Genomic DNA, 19,395 nt, shown 5'->3' with positions numbered 1-19,395 from the left:
TCAATGGTTGTTGAGTGAGTTGAATGACTGAATTTAGATGGTTGTTCATTAGTGCGGTTGGGGTCTTGAATGGTTTTGCAAAGGCATAAAACTAGGTGACACATGTTTTCAAAACCCTCAGTACTATCTGTTATTTTGTGTACAGGAAAAAGGCCTCACCTAATTTTTAAAAAAATATATTTAAAAATTAAGTATGATCATTGAGTGATGCGTTAGTGTTTTCCATGTTAGCTCCATTGCCAATATCTTGAGTTTTATGTAGTTTGATGGTGAAAAATTACTCAGAACATATATTTATCATTTTCCTTTGAGCCACATTGTCTGCATTTCTTACATTGAGGGTACATGGGTTGTTTTCCTAAGAGAATGGACATGTGTGTGCTTGGGGGAGGGGAGTTGTGTTCTGATAGTAGAGTCCAAGATTAACATGAGTTAAATGTTTGAAATGCTGGACTAAAATACTATTTTTCCTGACCCGGTTCTTAGTAGGTCAATGACATCAGTATTTTCAGTATTGATTACCAATGACTAAAAGAATCACTGAATTTTTCTCTAGTTCAGGGCTGTGATTCAGGAACAATAAACATAGTGAGACATTTACTGCCAGTCTGTGTCCCTATGAAATACCCTGAGGGTATTAGGTTAGCTTCCTGAGGACTTCTCAAACAATGTTGGTTGTTGGCTGCTGTAAAAGTCTCATTTCTCCAAAGATTGCATTGCTTCAGTTTATCAGAGTGGCCTGTTTTACCATGCAAAATACTTGATAATAGGGACTTCTGTGCGAATAAGTGGTTTTGACTTACTAATTCAATGCTGCAAAAGGTACCATAAAAGCTACATCAATAGCCAGATTTGTGTCTTTTAAAATCATGTTTCTTGTTGGTACAGCATGCATTAATGGTCAAGGGTGAGGTAAATGTGTACATTTAGTCAATTAGCAAAATACAGTCTTGGTGAAAATTGTTTCTAAAATATTAGTTATCAATTATAGAATCCACATTTCTAACATGCGTTTTCCCCCTGGAATATTTTGAGATGATTGAGAAAAATTAATATCATTTGAACTATACTAGCAATACATCCGTCGAAAGTTTAATTTTTTAAAAAATAGATGATGGTGTTTTAACTTATTCATTCATGAACTCTTGTTGCACAACTGAACGAACTATAAATTTGGATGCTTCACTAGAAATCCAGTGTTGCTGGTCACACTGAAACTCAGCAAGTCATGTGTTCCTAAAATTCTTTGCATTTCCTCCAGTTGCGAGTAAAATATTCCATGTCCTATGAGGGTACACAGCGGGATCATAGTAATATTTCCACAACAATCAATTGGACCATCTATTTATTTTTTAAATTTATGTTCCATTGTTAATATCTCCTGTTTATGATATTCATATTCACAGTTGTCTTTTGGAGAAAACAACCATGTGTAAGGATTGAATTGAGGTGGGGAGAAGGAGATGGGTGGGAGTTATTTTGATATTTATTGTAACAAATACTTGAGTAAACACAGTTGGTTGTTGAAGGTTCCTGAAACATTCTGATATAGACAGAGCTTTTAGAATGGAACAGTTATCATGTGCTATTTAATCTAAGCATTCTGGGGTGTACTTCATGATATTGATACATGCTCTGGGGCTTGTGGTAAATCATAATGGTGTCTTCTGTCATCTTCTTATGGGTGTTTTCATACTGAACAGATCACGTGACACCGTTGTCCTTAATTGTTTTCTAAAGTAATTTGACCCATTGGCTAGACATTACTGAGTACATTTTATTTATGATGAATTCCACTGTTCTTAAGGTGGTATAATTGTGACATTCATTTCCCTTTCAATGGATTTGTTAGACTATAGTAGTGTTTTGTGTGGGAATTAACATCAACTGAAGTTTGTGACTTCTTAAGCTCTTACTCACTTGACTTCTGGTTTTTCCTGTTTAATCACTTATAAAGGGCTGACTTACTGTTTTTTAAAAGTAATTCAGTTGATAAAAAGCTGATTGGTAAGAACAAAGTATTTTCAGTGCTTATGTTTCCTAGATAGTAATATAATTTCTTGATACAATCAAAAATTAATTTTATTAATGCATTTTCTATGTATGATTATCTGTATTATTGTTTTACATTGAATACAAACTAATTTGATTTGATGGATATATTTTTAAATTTTTATCAATGATATTTATGGTATCTTGTATGTTATAAACAGGTTTTCCAGTTTTAAAGACTATCATTTTAAAAGATGTATTTATTTACTATTTGAAAAATATTTCAAAATTCCCTTTAAGAAATTGGAGTAAAAGCCAAATACATGAAATCTGGTTATGTAAAAGTAGGTGTCAGGAAAAACAGATAATTACAGTACATATTTTGAGATAAAAGCAGGTTAAAATATACTGTATACTTTAGAGTACTCAGTCTGTAAAAATTGAAAGTAGAGAGTTCCTTGAAATTTTTTTTATTATGTATCAATATTGAATATAATACAATATCATTTTACATAGAGTAAAGCTGAAGGCAGCCGTGAATGATTGTATAAAAATATGTAAATTTTCTGAAACAGGTCAGTTAGCTGTGTTTCCCTGATGCTTCTTAGTAAAGCATGTAAAGACCATTCACAAACAGTTAAGGGCAAGCCAGTGGTTCAATGTTGACTTTGCATGTACTATGCAAAATATGAGACCATACTGACACCTCTCTTTAGATGTGACTATGTTATTTTGCACTAAAGACTATAACAACAAAGAGGTAGATTAAAGGTTTTATGAAATATCTAATATATGTAATCTGTAAAAAAAAATCAGTAAATTTATCTTGAGATATTTACTATAAATAATAGGAAAAGGGAAAGATTACTTAAATTGAGATATACATTGTTCACACAGAAAATGCTTCAGAAGTGTTTCCATTCCATGCTGTAGGTTACATATTTTCTATTCAATAGGAAAATGGGACTAATCACATGGAATTTCAAATCAAAGGAAATGGCAATTTTACAATTAAAGTGTCTGTATAGATTAAGTATGCTTTCAATATATCTACAGTGTAAACAGTGATGGATTTAAATTACAATGCTTTAGTAAAACTTTTGCCAAACTATGCAGTTCTTAAAATTCAAGAAAACATACTGTAGCATATTTGTTGGGAATATCAAACAAGTTATTTTCCCGATATTTTTGTTTTGTTTAAATCTTTGAATTGCTGTATTCATTTTTGAATTAATTTCAATACCATATGTGAAACTTTTTCATGGTTTATCATTGCAGTTTACCATGTCACCTTATGCGTTACGCATTTTTATTATCCATGCCATTTTGTTAGTTCACATTTCCATGTCTAACTATAAATTTGCTGATTTCTTTCTTTTGTTTCCATCATTATGTGCATTTAATTCATTGAAGAACAAGAAAAATGTAACTCTTCTACTAAAGGTAAATATTAATGTAATTTTTAATCGTTCTTACTGTTACTTTTATAGTATGTAAGAGCTATGCAACTATTAGAATAATGATTGAAATTAATAGGTAGCTATTTCTCTGAAGTGATTGTGCCACTTATCAATTCTTTCATATTACCCAGAGTATAGATCAAGGAGGAAAAAAACTTAAAACTAAAAATTGTATTGATGCAAAATTCATTTATCTACATTGATAAGTAAAACAATTCTGTAAACTAGTAATGTATAATCTTGTAATTTAATATTTTATTTTATTATAGGAATTCATGACATAGTCTTTATTTCTTTCTGAGCTTCCTTGGGTTGATTCTATTTTCCTGCTCTCATAGATAAAGGATTCGATTCTGATTTCCCATAATCCTCTCTGGCTAATATCTACTGTGCAGAATAGAAAGTCCCTGTGTTTTATTGTCTAGATAACAGAGCTTCATGGAGTTTCTAAACTTCACCATGGTCAGGCATGTTTAGAAAAGCTACCTATATTGAATGCTCAGGGCTTCAAGATTGTTTTTGTTATTAATCCTGTCTCTCTGAGAGACATGGGAAGTAGAATTCATCCAGCCTGTTCTCCTGAGAAGTCCTCAATCTTTTCTTTGGCTTTTTAATCAAAAATTATTTTTGATCTTTGCACTTAAATTTAAGGTGAATTTCTGGCATCCACCCTCAAGTTTTGTACTGCTGATATCAATTCTTTTTCAGAAATATACCTGGCCTGAGGATTTTTGAATATGAGTTTATAAATCAGTCTAATAGTGATTTAATAATGCTTTAACTATGTAATGTTGATAGTTGTCTTTATAAGATATTTAAAAGCAATTTGAATTTATTGGTTTATTGTAGTTACTGTCAAAGTCAGTCATGACAACAGCACTGTCCCTATTCAAGATCTCTGGCCTTGGGGTTGGAAAGATGTCTCAGTGGCTAAGAGTACTTTCTGGTCTCGACAAGGACCTGAGTTCAGTTCCCAGTAACTCAAAACCCTTGGAAGTCTAGTTTCAGAGACCAAGTTCTCTCTTCTGAACTCTATGTGAGCCTGAACACAAGTGGTGCACATGAATGCAAACACACACACACACACACACACACACACACACACACACACACGGAGAGAGAGAGAGAGAGAGAGAGAGAGAGAGAGAGAGAGAGAGAGAGAGAGAGAGAGAGAGAGAGAGAGTTTACTACTTATGAATAATGGAGAACAAAAAGGTGTTTTCTTATTCTTCACTTTCATTCACTATGTTTTGAAAATCTTCTTTTAATAAACTCAAATACCAAATGCATTATTTCATAACTCTTAATACACCTAGGATACGTTGTGAATCTCAGTATGGGAGATTTTGTTCAGTTCTGTTTTGTCTGAAGTTATACAGAATGGAATTATGTGTCAGGCACAGAAGGTATCCATCTGAGCATATACTGTTTGATGTACTAGGAACAAATAGGAACTAAAGCAAAAGGCTCTTCAGTGAAATGAATAAGCTGCTATCTTGGGTTTCAGTAAGCTCATGCCCATCTTGTGTTCTTATTTTAGGTATCAGAAGCAACTTTATGTTCAATAGTACAAATATAACCAATGTGTTTTTTTTCTTAGATTCAGAAGAATATTGCTAGATTTGCAAGGTTAACAATGTGGTAAAATCCTTTGAATGTTTCCTAAATCTTTCATTTGTTTCATTAAGATTCACTTATTTAAGATGTACTTATTATTTTTACTTATGTGGGGTGTTCCGTGTGGGGGCAGGTATCCTTGTAGGCCTCAGATTCCCCAGGAGCTGGAATTACAGACGGTTGTGAGCCCAGTGACATGGATGCTGGGAACTGAACTTGGGTCCTTTGAAGAGCAGCAGGTGCTCTTAACCGCCGAGCCATGTCTCCCGCTCCAAATCCTTTGGATTTTATAATGGAAATGGGTTTAATTCAATTTCCCAAAGATGCAGACCAACAATTAATTAGAAGAACATTTAATTAGAGGTCTTCTGTCTATTCTTATCAACCAAAAGCCAGGTTGACTACTACCAACTCTCCATGTGATACAACAGAAAGTCTATATGAAGAGTCCACCTATAAACCTTACTACAGACTACATCAAATGTTAACGTTTTCACTGGTCAGTGTGCACGGGCAGACAGATGTTACAACCCTGCCAAGCCTTAGAGACAGGACGTAGATATGCCTTACAAAACAGATGTGTAACTAGATCATCACAAGAGGTAAATAGGAAAGTTTATCCAGCAGGACTCAGCAGCCAGGATTGTGTGTTCTTCTTCTAGAGTGTGAAGAGGCAGGGTAACCACTCACAGTGGCCCCCACAGTCCAGAAGGTTTAAAGCAAGTTCAGAATTTTCTTCAAAGTGATGTTTGAGGCTGAAAATGAGAGACATGTTTCCTGTAAAAAGAAATCTCATAGCTGTAAGCTGCAGACTCTCATCTGTAATTTATAATAGGAAATTCATGTAGTTTGATTGCTTGCTCCCTGAGAAAATGAGCAATAGGACTGACAGAGGCCAATAAACTCATCAGTTTGCATTTGTTTTGATGATGTGTAGGTAAAATTATCTACAACTAATACCCCAGTTTTCCACAGATTATGCAACGCTGTTGAGTGCTAAAACTGCAGCAGTTTTAGAGAAACAGTTCGCCACTCTACCTATAGAAGAATATCCTGGGAGCACTCCACAACATAATTAATGATAAACAAAGTTTACCATTCACTACATATTGATCACTCAACTAAGAGTGTTGTACATTATCTCATATTTTCAAAAATCACCAGGATATAAGTATTAATATCCTTTATTTCCTGAGACATCTAAAGCTTCAGTAGATTGAAAACCTGACCCCCTTGTCAGCCACTCACTTGGTAAGTGGTAAGCCCTTCTTTAAGAATCCTATTCAAAACCGCTTTGTGCTACATGAACTCAGTGACTATTTTTATTGAGTGCCTACTATGCGCACAGAGTAGTAGCAGTATAGTACTCATGTTGTATAGAAATGGAGATTTAAGGCCTAAGTGAACTGCTTCAGGTGCTGTGAGGCAGGCACAGATTTTAATCATCTAGTCTGTGCTCTGTCCTCTTTGCTCTAGAGATGCAACAGACTCTTTCATGGCACACTGATCTTTGAGAGGGCCACTTGGTTTTTATATGTTCACCTGCTGACTCAGCTGTGAACCACTCAGCTAAATCTATGCCTGGCTTCTTGTTAAATCACCCACGCAACAACAAAAATCAGATTCTTTCTATGCTACCTATACATTACAATCTGGGATTGAAAATTCAGGTGAAGAATTATAGATAAATACTCATACAATTTAATTTACCTTTGACTCCTTTTATGTAGATAGCTAAGAGATAATATCATTTTAGGTTTCACAGACTGCTTTTAGGCCTATTTTTAATCATTCATTCTAAAAGTAAGCCAACTTTTCCCTCTCTGCTACATTTCTTGGACAGTTTTAAAGAGCCCATGAATGTAGTTTGGGGGCATCGAAATAATGATATAAGAAGATCAAAAGTGAACCAGAAATTAAATGACTTCAAGGTGAGAAAAATGTTATTGTCATGCTAAATTTCTACTTTTATGCCTTTAGATGGTATTTCTTAAGTGCATTATCTCTGGCTCCTGGGAGCAATTTTGAATCATTACAGAATATATTACATTATGTTTTCTACAAATATGGTGCCCGTAATTATAAAGCATGTGTAATTTATATACCTGGATAATGAAAGACATTTAAAGTCCTAGTAATTAAATTATTTCAAAGGAACAAAAAGCAAATGGCATTTTGTTTTCTACCCAACTAATGAAATGTGTAATAATTATTGTGACAAGATTGTAAGAGGTGATTAAGAGATGTCTCTAGACAACTACATTTTTAATCTAAGTTCTGGAGTAAATGCTAAAGTATATTGCCTGTACTCTTCTATGCTAAATGATGACAGAAAGAGTTTGAGTATTAAGTTATGCAAAATAAAATTTATGGAAGTATGGCATTAACCTTAATTAGATTGAATTTATATAAAAGTGAAAACTGAAAATTTTCTTATTTTGCATTAATTATAATATAGCTCATTAACCATTTATAATACTAGTAGGCTATAGTGGTAAAATGGGAAGAAATATGCTTGACATTCTATGTTAACAAATTTGTCATTTCAAAATTTCACATTTTCCTAACTATCTTTAAATAAGACCAAAATATTGTAATTGTTTTTTACAAATTATTATTTAATAGAGAGCTTAAGAAGCCAGGCCAGTCACTCTCTGTTCTTGTAGGTTAAGATATATAATATTCAATATCTTGAGATACAACTCTAGGGTAGTGTGCTTGCTCAGTGTATATGAGACGCTAGGTTCCATCCCTAGTTGTGGCCTCAAAAGAGCAACAGAGAGCAGTGGGAGGGGCAAAGATGAGCCAACCAATAGAGAGAGGAGAGAAGGAAAAAGAGAAAAATTGTTGATGGTTTGTGGTTCCTTAATTTTCCAGGCTGAATCATTCAGATGCAGTATTTTTACTTGAATATACATTATAAATAGTGATTTGAATTTTCCATATTAAAGGGACATTTAGTTACCTATGTATTATCCTAGCTTCTTTAAAATTGGCTTCTCAGAGGGTCACATCACATAACCAAGAGGGTGTGGTTTGGGCCTCCCCGTTCTGTTCAGTTCAGTGTATTTATGAGTAACCATGTTATGATAGCCATTAAAGCTTCTAGATATTTCACACATAACAGTCCTTGCAAGGTGTACCTGACTGATCAAAGACTTCGTTCAACCCTTCCTCCTGAGATTTGTAAAGGAAGTTGTAACACAAATTGTTCAATGGTCTTACTAATAAAAACAACAACAACAAACCCCAGATATTGGGGTGAATGCTGAAAGATCAGAGGGATAGAATAAGCCAGCCACAAGTTCTTACTGCTAGGAAATCCTCAGCCCAAGAGAGCTGCTTCCTGGATATTCACGCCTACATACCTTTACTTCCTCTCTCTGCCCAGCTACATCACTTCCTCTTTCCACTCAGCCCTATCACTTCCTGTCTGGCTGTACAGACCTCCAGTCCTCTATGGTTAACTAGTGCTGGGATTAAAAGTGTGTGCCTCCACACCTGGCTCTGTTCCCAGTGTGGCTTTGAACTCACAGAGATCTGGGTGAAACTCTGCCTCCCAGATGCTAAGATTAAAGGTGTGTTCTACCACTGCCTGACATCTATGTTTAATACAGTGGTTGGCCTTTTCCTCGGATCCCCAGGCAAGCTTTGTTTGTTAGAGCACAAACAAAATATCACCACAGGAAGTGAAGAGGAAAATCAAATTAAGCAGGTGTCCAACTATGGATGGTCTCCTTTATGTGCACTATTTGTTTATATCCTTCAAATACTGAAAACATGGGAAAGAGACTGTCCAAAGGAGCGAAGTCTATCAAAGTTAGGTTACATCAAGACTGCCAAAATAGAGTCTATTTGTTGTTAGTGTTGCTAGAACAATGAGTGTGATGGCTAAATATTAGAGGTCATTTTGGATAAAATAAATGTCCCCCAAAGACTGGTTTTTCTTCACTCCAGACAGCTAATTGCCCTGGCAGGCCTTTGCAAAAGTATCAGGGATACCTCTTAAGGAAGAGTAATGTTCTAAAAACTTCATTTATTTGTGGCAGCTGTTTAACACCTTGAGTAGCACAGAAGAGCTAGGTAAATGATTCTTCCATCAGGAGCAGGCCCTGTCTGTTGAGGACAGGTTTTTCAGTATGCTGGAGCTTGCAGGTTTTCACGTGGGGTTGGTGATCTAGAGCTCTGTAGGAAGTCTATTGGAAATAAACATGCTAAAGCAAAACGTGAGGTCATGTGTCTGTGGGGTGATCTAAGTAATTATTTGTGTAAATAATCTTCTTCACCTCTGCCAGTGTCCCATTTCAATTATCTAGACCTAATAGAGTGTCTTATTTAATTTCCCTAAGCCAGTGTGGCATATTCACTCGAAGGGTGTTAATTTGCTTGCCACTGTTTATGATTCTTATAGTGGATAATCATAAACTTTCACTGTCTCTAATATTAATGAATACTGGTTAATATCTAAGGGGACTGGCCAATCAGCTTTTTACTAAACCAATCTGAGTGAAAAATCTTTACAGTGTACAAAAGGATTATTCCTCCCCAATCCAAGAACAACACAAGATTTCTATACCTGCACACAGGAATGCATTTTATTTAAGGCAAGTTGCTAGGATTGGGGAACTTACACAGGGTGAAAAACTTTACAGATTTTATTTTTAAGTGTAGTATAGATGGCAGTGCTGATGTAGAAGTTAAGTAAAGATCTGTCGACTCATTAGCTTGCGTAAGTTTGAAAGTAAGGTTGATCATCAAGAGAAGACACCATCTCTTCATTGTAAAACATACAGAGATAATGATGTCAATTCAGCACATTTTTTCTCATAACACCTATAGTCTGGCTAAGTTGGTGAATTAGAAAATATTGGAAAGAATGTAATAGAGCCAAAGAATGAATCATTATAGTTTCTGTTTTACAAATATGAAAAAAAATATTGCAAGAGAGGTTCTCTGAGGACTCCCTTCTCTCTACAAATAGAAACTCCAGATAGATGCATTCTAGGAACCACTGAGCTGAAGAATAATGAGTCAGCTTTAGATCAAGTCAAGTCCCACGCCTTTGTTTGTTTGTTATCTTTTTTCTTTATTAAAATTTTTTTATTCATTTACATACCAACCCCAGGTCCCTCTCTCTTTCTTCCTCCCTCTCCCTCCCCAGTCTTCCCTCCTCCAACAAGGTACAGCTTCCCATGAGGAGTCAGCAAAGCCTGGTACATTCTGTTGAGGCAGGTCCAAGCCTCCCAACCCCACATCAAGGCTGTGCAAGGTGTCCCATCATAGGTAATAGGCTTCAAAAAGCCCACTCATGTACCAGAGATAGATCCTGATCCTGCTGCCAGGGGCTCCTTAAGCACATCAAGCTACACAACTGTCTTGCTTGTGCAGAGAGCCTAGTATAGTCCCATGGAGACTCCATTGATCTAAAGTTCATGATTCCCACTAGTTTGGTTTGGTTGTCTCTGTAGGTTTCCTCATCATGATCTTGATGACCCTTGCTCATAGAATCCCTCTTCCCTCTCTTCGACTGGACTCCTGGAGCTTGGCCTGTTGCTTGGCTGTGGATCTCTGCATCTGCTTCCATCAGTTGCTGGGTGAAGGCTCTATGATGGCAGTTAGTGTATTCACCAATCTGATTACTGGAGTAGGTCAACTCAGGAACCCTCTCCACTATTGCTAGTAGTCTAAGCTGGGGTCATTCTTGTGGATTCCTGAGAACTTCCCTAGCACCAGGTTTCTCCCTATCCCCCATGATGTCTCCCTCTATTATGATATCTCTTTCATTACTCACCCACTCTGTCCCTGTTTCAGCTCAATCATTCTGTCCCCTTATGCTCTCATCCCCCACCCCCTACCCTCTATTGCTCCCCTCACCCCACCCCACCCCCGTTTACTCATGGAGATCTAATCTATTTCCCCTTCCCAGGACAATCCATGCATCCCTCTTAGGGTCTTCCTTGTTAGCTAGCTTTTCTGGAGCTGCCCCCATGCCTTTCTTAACTCTTTTACTTCATTGATTTTAAGCAAGGAATAATACTTAAAATGCTTAGAATCTTTAAAATGCAATATTGACAAGGATTGCATTTTAAATCCTCAAATACCAACCCACCTTACTTGATAGAATATTTTAAGATCTAGTTTATATTTGAAATGCCTTTATATTCAGACTTTGTATCATTTTTACCTACTGCAGTTCAATTAGGCAGATCTTTTTAACTCTATACTGTTTCTGTCTCTGTCTTATGTTGCCCTTGGTCTCTATGCACTTCTAAAAGTACAGTGCTTGAGATAGTGAATTCTTTACACTTTGTCAATACCCGAGGCACTGTAAGTGTCACAGTTATCTGTGACATTGTATCTGACGACTTTCAGCTATGAGGTCATTTACCAGTTCTCTTCTTGACTGATACATTGGAAAAAAGGAGGAGTTTCCAGTCTCTCCATATTGTAACTATGTTGCCATTTAAGGAGGAAGCAAGGATTTTAAATTTTTCAACTATGAAATATGGTGGCATACCAAAATGGACTCAGTTATCCTGTGTAAGGGTTATTGTTACAGGATTGACTCATATGAACTAGTGTTTGCAAAACAAATGCGGAAAATCTTTTTACTTCAAGAAATTTAATGTAGCAATTCACTTTGCCCATGTAAAATTGTATTTCACAAGAAACACTTGAAAAAATATGAGAAGTTTTAGTGTAGGTGCTTTGCCTGTACCTATGCTTATGCATACATCACATATATGCAGTGCCCATGGAGGCCAGAAGAGGGCATCAGATACCATGGACTGGAGTTACACATGGCTGGCAATTGAACTTGGATCCTCTGGAAGAGCAGACAGTGCTCTTAATCTCTGAGCTATCTCATCAGACTCAAATATCAAAAGTTAAGCTTGTGCTAATTTTTAGCTTTGTAGATTTTGAAATTGATATAGATTCATTTTTACATAAATGTAATTTCATGAAAACTTTAATTTGGAATGCTAATAAATCACACATAAGTATACCATGCAAAATATTTCAAAAATAGCATTGTCTTTGGAAGTGATATATAAAAATTTCAATATTCAACTAATGTTAAGAGTTGTTAATCTTTTCAATAGTACTTTTTAATGAAATAAATTTCAAAAGGGGGATCTGGACACATGGGTTAACATTTAAAAGTGCTAGTTCCTCTTGCAAAAGAATAGACTTTGGTTTCTAGCTCATAACTGCCTGTGACTCCAGCCCCAGGTGATCCAGGGTCCTCTTCTGGCCTGTTTGTACAACTGAACATATATGCATGTACAAACACACACTTCCAATCCCCACCACACATACACAAACAAAATAAATAAATAAATGAATGAATGAATAAATAAATAAATAAATAAATAAATAAATAAATAAATAAATAAATAAATAAATAAATAAAATGATTATTTTGCTCCTTGGCTTTTAAAATACATACATATATAGGCAGAAATTCCCAAATGGTTTTAGTTTGTTTGTAGATTCAAAATTCCTGTCCTTCAATCATGCATCATTTAAAATTATGAATGAGGTGAAATCATTTGTACTTTTTCTATAGGTTAAGAATTGTGGGTCCATGATAGCTCAGTATGTAAAGAAACCGGCTCACAAGCTTGACACAATGACCTAATCTGAATCCCCAGGACCATATGCTGGAGAGAACTGACTCCAGTAAATAGTACCCTGATATTTACTCCCACACCATGGTGTACACACACACACACACACACACACACACACACACACACACACACACACAATTCTTAGCAAAGTACAGAATATTGAGGGGAATGCCTTTTAAACCAAGTCTTTATTGTTAGTACTGTAGAATATTTTCCATTAGAAAATTCTAGTTAGTACTTTATAAGTTACATTTACTAATCTTGTCCTATGTGCTCCAATTGGAATTCTTTTTGTTGAGTTTTAGAAGAAGATAAAATATATCCTAAGTGTGGCTCCTAAAAAGAAGCCATGCTGTCCATTCTTATTGGTAATTTTGACAAGCATTAGTTTGAAAAAGATTCCTGAATTTGCCCAGAACAAGGAACAAGATATTGGTGTAAAGAAAAAGGATCTTCTTTAGTATAGGTCTGCACATCAACATATGCTTATATTGAGCCACATTTTATCCAACATAAGAATAAGACTAAGGCTATTGTTACTGGGACAGATTTCAGCCTTTCAACTCCTCAGGAAAACACTAATAAAACTACAATGTTAACTACATCTTAGGAGCTGCAGGAGATGAATTAATTAATGTACTGTAACAAACTTTAATGAGCAATCTACAATTATAGTTAAAGTAGTCTATAGTAAACTCCTTTTTCTTTTGAAAGTGATATACAAGCTAAACTGCTGTTAAAAATAAATAATATTGCTATTGTCAAAAATAAGAATTACTTAATTTTAATATACCACAGGATGAAAGATAATACCTCTGAAGACATTAATTTTTCTAATATTTTTGTAAATATATGGCAATTTGCCTTTTAATCCTTGTGTTAATTTACAACAAACACTCAGAATGTCTTAAAATGTAAATTTAATGCAAGGGTCTCAATTGTTCTATAAAATGCTTTATTTCGATTTAAATTTTGCTGTTAGATTTAAAATTGATAAAAGAGTAGAGCTCTTTAAATGATGAGGAATAATTGTTCTTTTCAAAATAAAATATTAGAAATTTTGATATGAGATTCATTTTGTTTATAGCTAAATAATTGAGGGATATTAATATTCCAAGGACAGAGTTTGCTTTTGGTTACTTCTGTTATTCTTCCTATTAATAACAGATATTAGTGGACTGATATTTTAAGGTTGAAGTTTGATGAATTTAGCTTCATATATTGATAATCCATGTAGAATGTCATTTCACAGTGTGCATTTGAGAAATAAAAGTGTGCAGAAGAGTGAAATAGGACTTCCATACGCACCAAGGGTGTGATTATAAGTAGCCATACATATATATATATATATATATATATATATATATATATTCAATGTCATGTGATAACTTGTACAGTTATTATATCATATTAGATTAATGCATAGTGCCATCAAAAAGAGGACACACAAAGGGAGTCTGAGTAGCATGACACAATTATACCTTTTGAATGCTCAAGTAAATGATCAGGCTTATGTGAACTTGGCTTCTGTTTGAAATCTGAGCTCAAGCAAATGAAGATGGCATGGCAGTTGTATTTGCTGGAAAGTTGAGTGGCTCTACTGGTGATCTTGGGTCATAATATTAATTTGGATGTTGCTTTTGTCCTGGTGAGATGTAAACGTTGTTTCCTTAGCCTTGTGAGTAAGTGCAGTATACTGAGAGTTTCCGGGAAACTAGGAATGAAGTCCCTGAAAACGTTATATTCAGTTTACTTATTACTGGTATATTCATAGGGTGTGTCTTTAAGTTTTGCATAATGAGTATTAAAGTGCAGCCCCCATGAGGTAATGAAACCCTACATAGACAATGAGAGTGGGATGGCAAAGTTCACTCACTGAGACTGTTTCCAGGTGTTTCAGGCCTGTGCCTTCTGGGAAGGAATATTAAGAACTGCAAAATACTAAATGCAAATATAATAGAGCTTTGGTCTAGCAAGTATTATAAAGGTTCTTTAAAAGTTAATGTATTTGACAAGGATGTTAAACTAACATTAATTATCTATGAAACAGAGATTACATTGTCTTGCTTAAAGCTTTAGTTATACAGTACAACTACAGATTGTTTTTTTTTTTTTTTTTTTTGGTTTTTCGAGACAGGGTTTCTCTGTGTAGCTTTGCGCCTTTCCTGGAGCTCACTTGGTAGCCCAGGCTGGCCTCGAACTCACAGAGATTCGCCTGGCTCTGCCTCCTGAGGGCTGGGATTAAAGGCGTGCGCCACCACCGCCCGGCTCAGATTGTTTTTTAGCTCCCTTAAAACTCAAAGCAAATGAAAAAAAATTGATACCAAGAGGTATTTATGACAGAGATGGAGAGCAGAGAGAAGATATACTTACATATGGCTTTCTGTATTGTTTATGGCATTCTATACACAAAAGTCTTAATTTTCATAACTTCATTGCAGTTCTTAAAAACTGTCTTACTATAGCTTACTTCATAGTGCTCCCTTTGGCTCTGCGTGTTGTCAAGTAACTAACCAACGTCTCAATGATTTTTCTCAAGCTTTTTGTTAAACGTCTTCTAGTTAAAGGCAATTACTGCGTATTGTCTCTCAGGACAACATTCAGAGCAAACATGTGTCTGTCGTTGCTTAATTTTCAGAGCTGTGATGTAATGGAATGAGTCTGTCTAGTTTACTGACTTCAATAATGGAGAAGGTGAAATGGTGCTGGTGTGATTAAAATTACAACTCAAGTACTGACGCTGAGGTTTCAAACACATTCTCACATATGCACACATACACACATGCACACACTCCCATACACACCTTAGCATATGCTTTAGGGGCTGAATGGTACAAAGGTCATGTACAATTTTTCACACACACACACACACACACACACACACACACACACACACAATCTATTTTATAAGTATAGTTTAAACTTGTGCGAGAGGTTAAACACTCTAGTCAATAATGGATAAGTTGTAAACAAAACTAATTTAGGTCTCACTCAGCACAGTTACAAGCTTTTGAACGACATACACACAATTATAGTCTTGACTCTTTCCCCTCCATTTGTAAAAACACAAAAATTAGAGAAAGAGTTTTCAAGCCAGATTATAATGGATTCTGACTTTAGTCAAATTGAAGGTTACAATCTTGCCCTCTAATCACACTTGCTTCTTGTCATAATAAAGCCCTAAGTAGAATACATTTCTGAACATACTATATTGTAAAAGAACTAACAAGTAGAGAATATCCTTTTCAAAATTTATGAGATTTATGTATGTGGCTCATGCAAGCTATAAAAGGTGGAAAGTTTTGCTTTTGTCTAAGTAAGTCCATTTTTATAGGCAGCAAATATTCGTCAAAAGCTTTGGGTCAAAATTCATGTTATAGGAAGGAATCCCTGCAGAGAGTAGATGATTATCAATAAAATGGTTTTCAAGAGACTTCTCTTTAGCTGAGGACGCCAAGTGGGTGTGCATGCATGTAAGCATGTGCATATGTGTATGGCGTGTTCAGTATGCACATTTGTTCATAGCTAACCAGCAGCAGCTAGTGGAAAACACCATTTCACAGTTTAAGTTGATTCTGTGAAATCACTTCTACAGAGAGTTGAAAAATATTTCACATCAAATGTGAAGAAATAGAGTGCTTATTTTTGTTACTAACATTTGTGTCCCCCATTCTGTGTACTTTGAATTGTGTTCACGTGGAGATCAACAGTTGTTAGTGCTGTCTATTCCACATTTTTTAAAAACCTATTAATCGTGGTTTGGTTGTGAATTTTGTGTAGTTCAAATCATTTCAAAAGCTTTGAAATCTTAAAACCGGTCACGTCCTTAAACAGTGCTTCATGTGTTTTAATGCGCTTCCATTGTGTGTTTCTGCAGCAAGCTTAGTAGTGGAGGAGCGAACCAGACAGATGAAAATGAAAGTGCACCGATTGAAGCAGACAGCAGGGTCTGGGTCTAGTCAAGAACTTGATCGCGAGCAATATTCCAAGGTAAAATGAGAAGTATCCAACCAGTAGTGTCCCCTTGAGAAACAGAATATGTGTGTGTGTGTGTGTGTGTGTGTGTGTGTGTGTGTGTGTGTGTGTGTGTGAGACAACATTAGAGAGCACTGAGCCATGTAAAGGGAATTGTCATTAAATCCTAGACTTCCACCATAGTTGCCCATACAGCTTGACAAATCTCTTCCACACCTTTATATCTTCGGAAGGTAAATTACATGATTGAGGTGTCATTTATTACATTTAATAATCTCTCTGACCAGAAAAGAATAGTGGTATTAAAGATGAGGATTGTCCTTAGTTACAGTTGCGAAAGAAAGCAGGGTATATGAGGCCATTTGTCGATGAAATAGTAGAATGTTCATTTAGAGTATTAAGTGTATTTATGTGGCATTGACTAGTGAATTAGTGACAGAAGCCATACAGTCTGACAAATTTGCTTATTTCCTTATCTGTCTTTAGTAAAAAAGAAATGCTGTTTTAATCTCTCAGAAGATGATATAAGTACTAATAAGTATTATTTTTAAGAATATACTAGACATTCATAAATGTAGTAGCTAATGTTTAATTAAAATATACAGTTTTATACTCTATGAAACACATTTACATCATTATCTGGTTTATTTTAAAATTTATATCAAAATAACATTAGTTTCTAGTTGGTTACATATCGATATTGGGAAGCCTTTTTAGGAATAATGACCTATTAGAAATCTAAATAAGCACAAACTAAGCTTAAAATAAAGCCTCAAAGTTACTATTTTTTTAAATAATCAAGTTTGATCCATATAGAGCCACTGGATAATACAAACAGTAGAAGTAAAAACAAAATATGATTTATCATCTGTAATATCCCCCACGCCCAGCAGTTGGATACAGTGTATCATAATATCCCTGTGAGCAGCTGGATACAATGTATCACAATATCCCAGTTTAGCAGTTAGATACAGTGTATCACATTGCACCTTAGATACAGAAACCTAAATGCAGCACTAAAGAAGTCCCACTGATTCAGGCATGCCACAAGGACTTATAGGCTCCTTTTAAAAACATCAAATCAGTAAAGAGAAACAATAAACATACACACATGCTAAATAAAAACCTTCACTCCCTAGGAAGTAGATAAAGCCATCTCTGCACATCTGTCTACTGGTTTATGGTGGTGGTCTCAGCTGAGCAGCATGCTAGCTTTTCTTTGTGAATAGCATCCTGGCCTTTGTTTGCTCACACTGCAAATTCACTAAGAATGAGACAACAGGATGGTTTTCCAGGTAGATTTTTGTTCACAGTTAGCTTCCGTTAGTTGAAATTTCCTGTTAGGGGAAAAGCTTCCGTTAATCCAGAAATCCTTTCTTGATTTCTTAACCTTCTAAAAGTTGAAGTCACATAAGCTGTTGGGGTCCTTGGGAGCTGGGAGTCTAATCATTAATCCATCCATCAGAAAAAATCTGTGCAATGAGCTGTTCTACACATCCCAAGTGTGAGTAGTTTTGTAAACCACCCTTCTGCAAGGTGCCAAATTCTCTGGGGAAAGCAAATTAGATCTTGGAAGGACCTCAGTCTTCTGTTTTAGTGTCAGCGAAATTGCTCATTGAGTAAAGGGGCCTGCCACTAAGTCCAGGGCCCTAAACTCAGTCCCCCAGAACCTACTGGGGTAGGGAGAAAACCAACTCCTGCAAGCTGTCCTGTGACCTTCACATACCTGCATGCCGGTACACACACACACACACACACACACACACACACACACACGAAAAATATTCTATCTCAACCTAAACACTTACCAACATTGTGAACCCCAACTCTCAAAGAGAAAGAATTCATTTACCAAAATTAGTGGAGTCCCTCACAGGGTGACTTGAGGCTTAGATACCACTTGATTCTGTTGTCACATCACCAAGTACACACTCCAGCCTAGCCTGTCCCCAAGCCTTGTATTCTCAATGGCTTTCCTTCACATTTACCTATTAACGCTTTTCTCTTTATTTGTATAGATACTCCTTGTCCCTATTTTATTGAATTTGAATATCTTAAAAACCATTGGGGTAGAGAACTGGCTTAGTGGTTAGATCTGAAGCTCATACTGTTCTTCAAGGGAACCCACATCAAACAGCTTACAACTGCCTGTCACTCCAGCTCAGGAAGGTGTGGGGAGCACTCCTGGCCTCCAAGGGTTCCTGCACACACGTGCACATACTCCCTCCCACACACAAACACCTAACTGAAAATAATTTTCAAAAAAGAACAGCTTTCATTTTCAATATTTTAAGTTAACTTCACGATGATAAGATTCATTGTGATCTCATCATACATATACATCAATGAACTGTGCTCACATTAACCTGTGTCTCCCCATGCTCGTCTCCTTCCTTCTCTCCAAGGAGCCCCTTTGCATTTTAAAATACTTACATATGAGGTATATGAATCTATATAAATGTAAATGTGAAAGGCACATCTTAATTTCCATCTGCCTGTGGGAGAAAAGACGGAAAACGTGACTTCACATAATGTATTTTATTCTCAATAATGGAATTATACACTTCAGTTATAGCTGCATAACCAATAAATGGGAGATTAGCGATCTTAAAATGGTTAAGAGTATTAGAAATGAAATTGTGTGATGCATAGTAACAATTGCCAGTTTTTATCATTGACATATCAAATAAAAAATTTATATTTACCACAACTAAAAT

General features: G+C 35.7%; 1 protein-coding gene across 24 annotated transcripts in view; it reads left to right on the top strand.

The window, feature by feature from the left end:
* Positions 1-19,395, top strand: part of Rims1 (regulating synaptic membrane exocytosis 1) — a 480,632-nt gene that overhangs the window by 368,273 nt on the left and 92,964 nt on the right. For 17 of the 24 annotated variants that reach the window (XM_076557945.1, XM_076557944.1, XM_076557934.1 and 14 more), the window contains one exon: positions 16,581-16,693. The exons of 6 other annotated variants lie outside the window; for them this stretch is intronic. In XM_076557945.1, the coding sequence (XP_076414060.1) occupies positions 16,581-16,693 (113 nt within the window). Of the gene's footprint in view, positions 1-4,598; positions 7,001-16,580; positions 16,694-19,395 lie in introns of those variants that run through there. One more of the 24 variants, XM_076557942.1, reaches the window with a different exon arrangement.

The sequence above is a fragment of the Peromyscus maniculatus genome, chromosome 21 (assembly GCF_049852395.1).
Source record: "Peromyscus maniculatus bairdii isolate BWxNUB_F1_BW_parent chromosome 21, HU_Pman_BW_mat_3.1, whole genome shotgun sequence".
In the NCBI taxonomy this organism is placed as follows: Eukaryota; Metazoa; Chordata; class Mammalia; order Rodentia; family Cricetidae; genus Peromyscus; species Peromyscus maniculatus.
The sequence above is the reverse complement of the archived record's forward strand: the minus strand, read 5'-3'. Positions and strand labels throughout refer to the sequence as shown.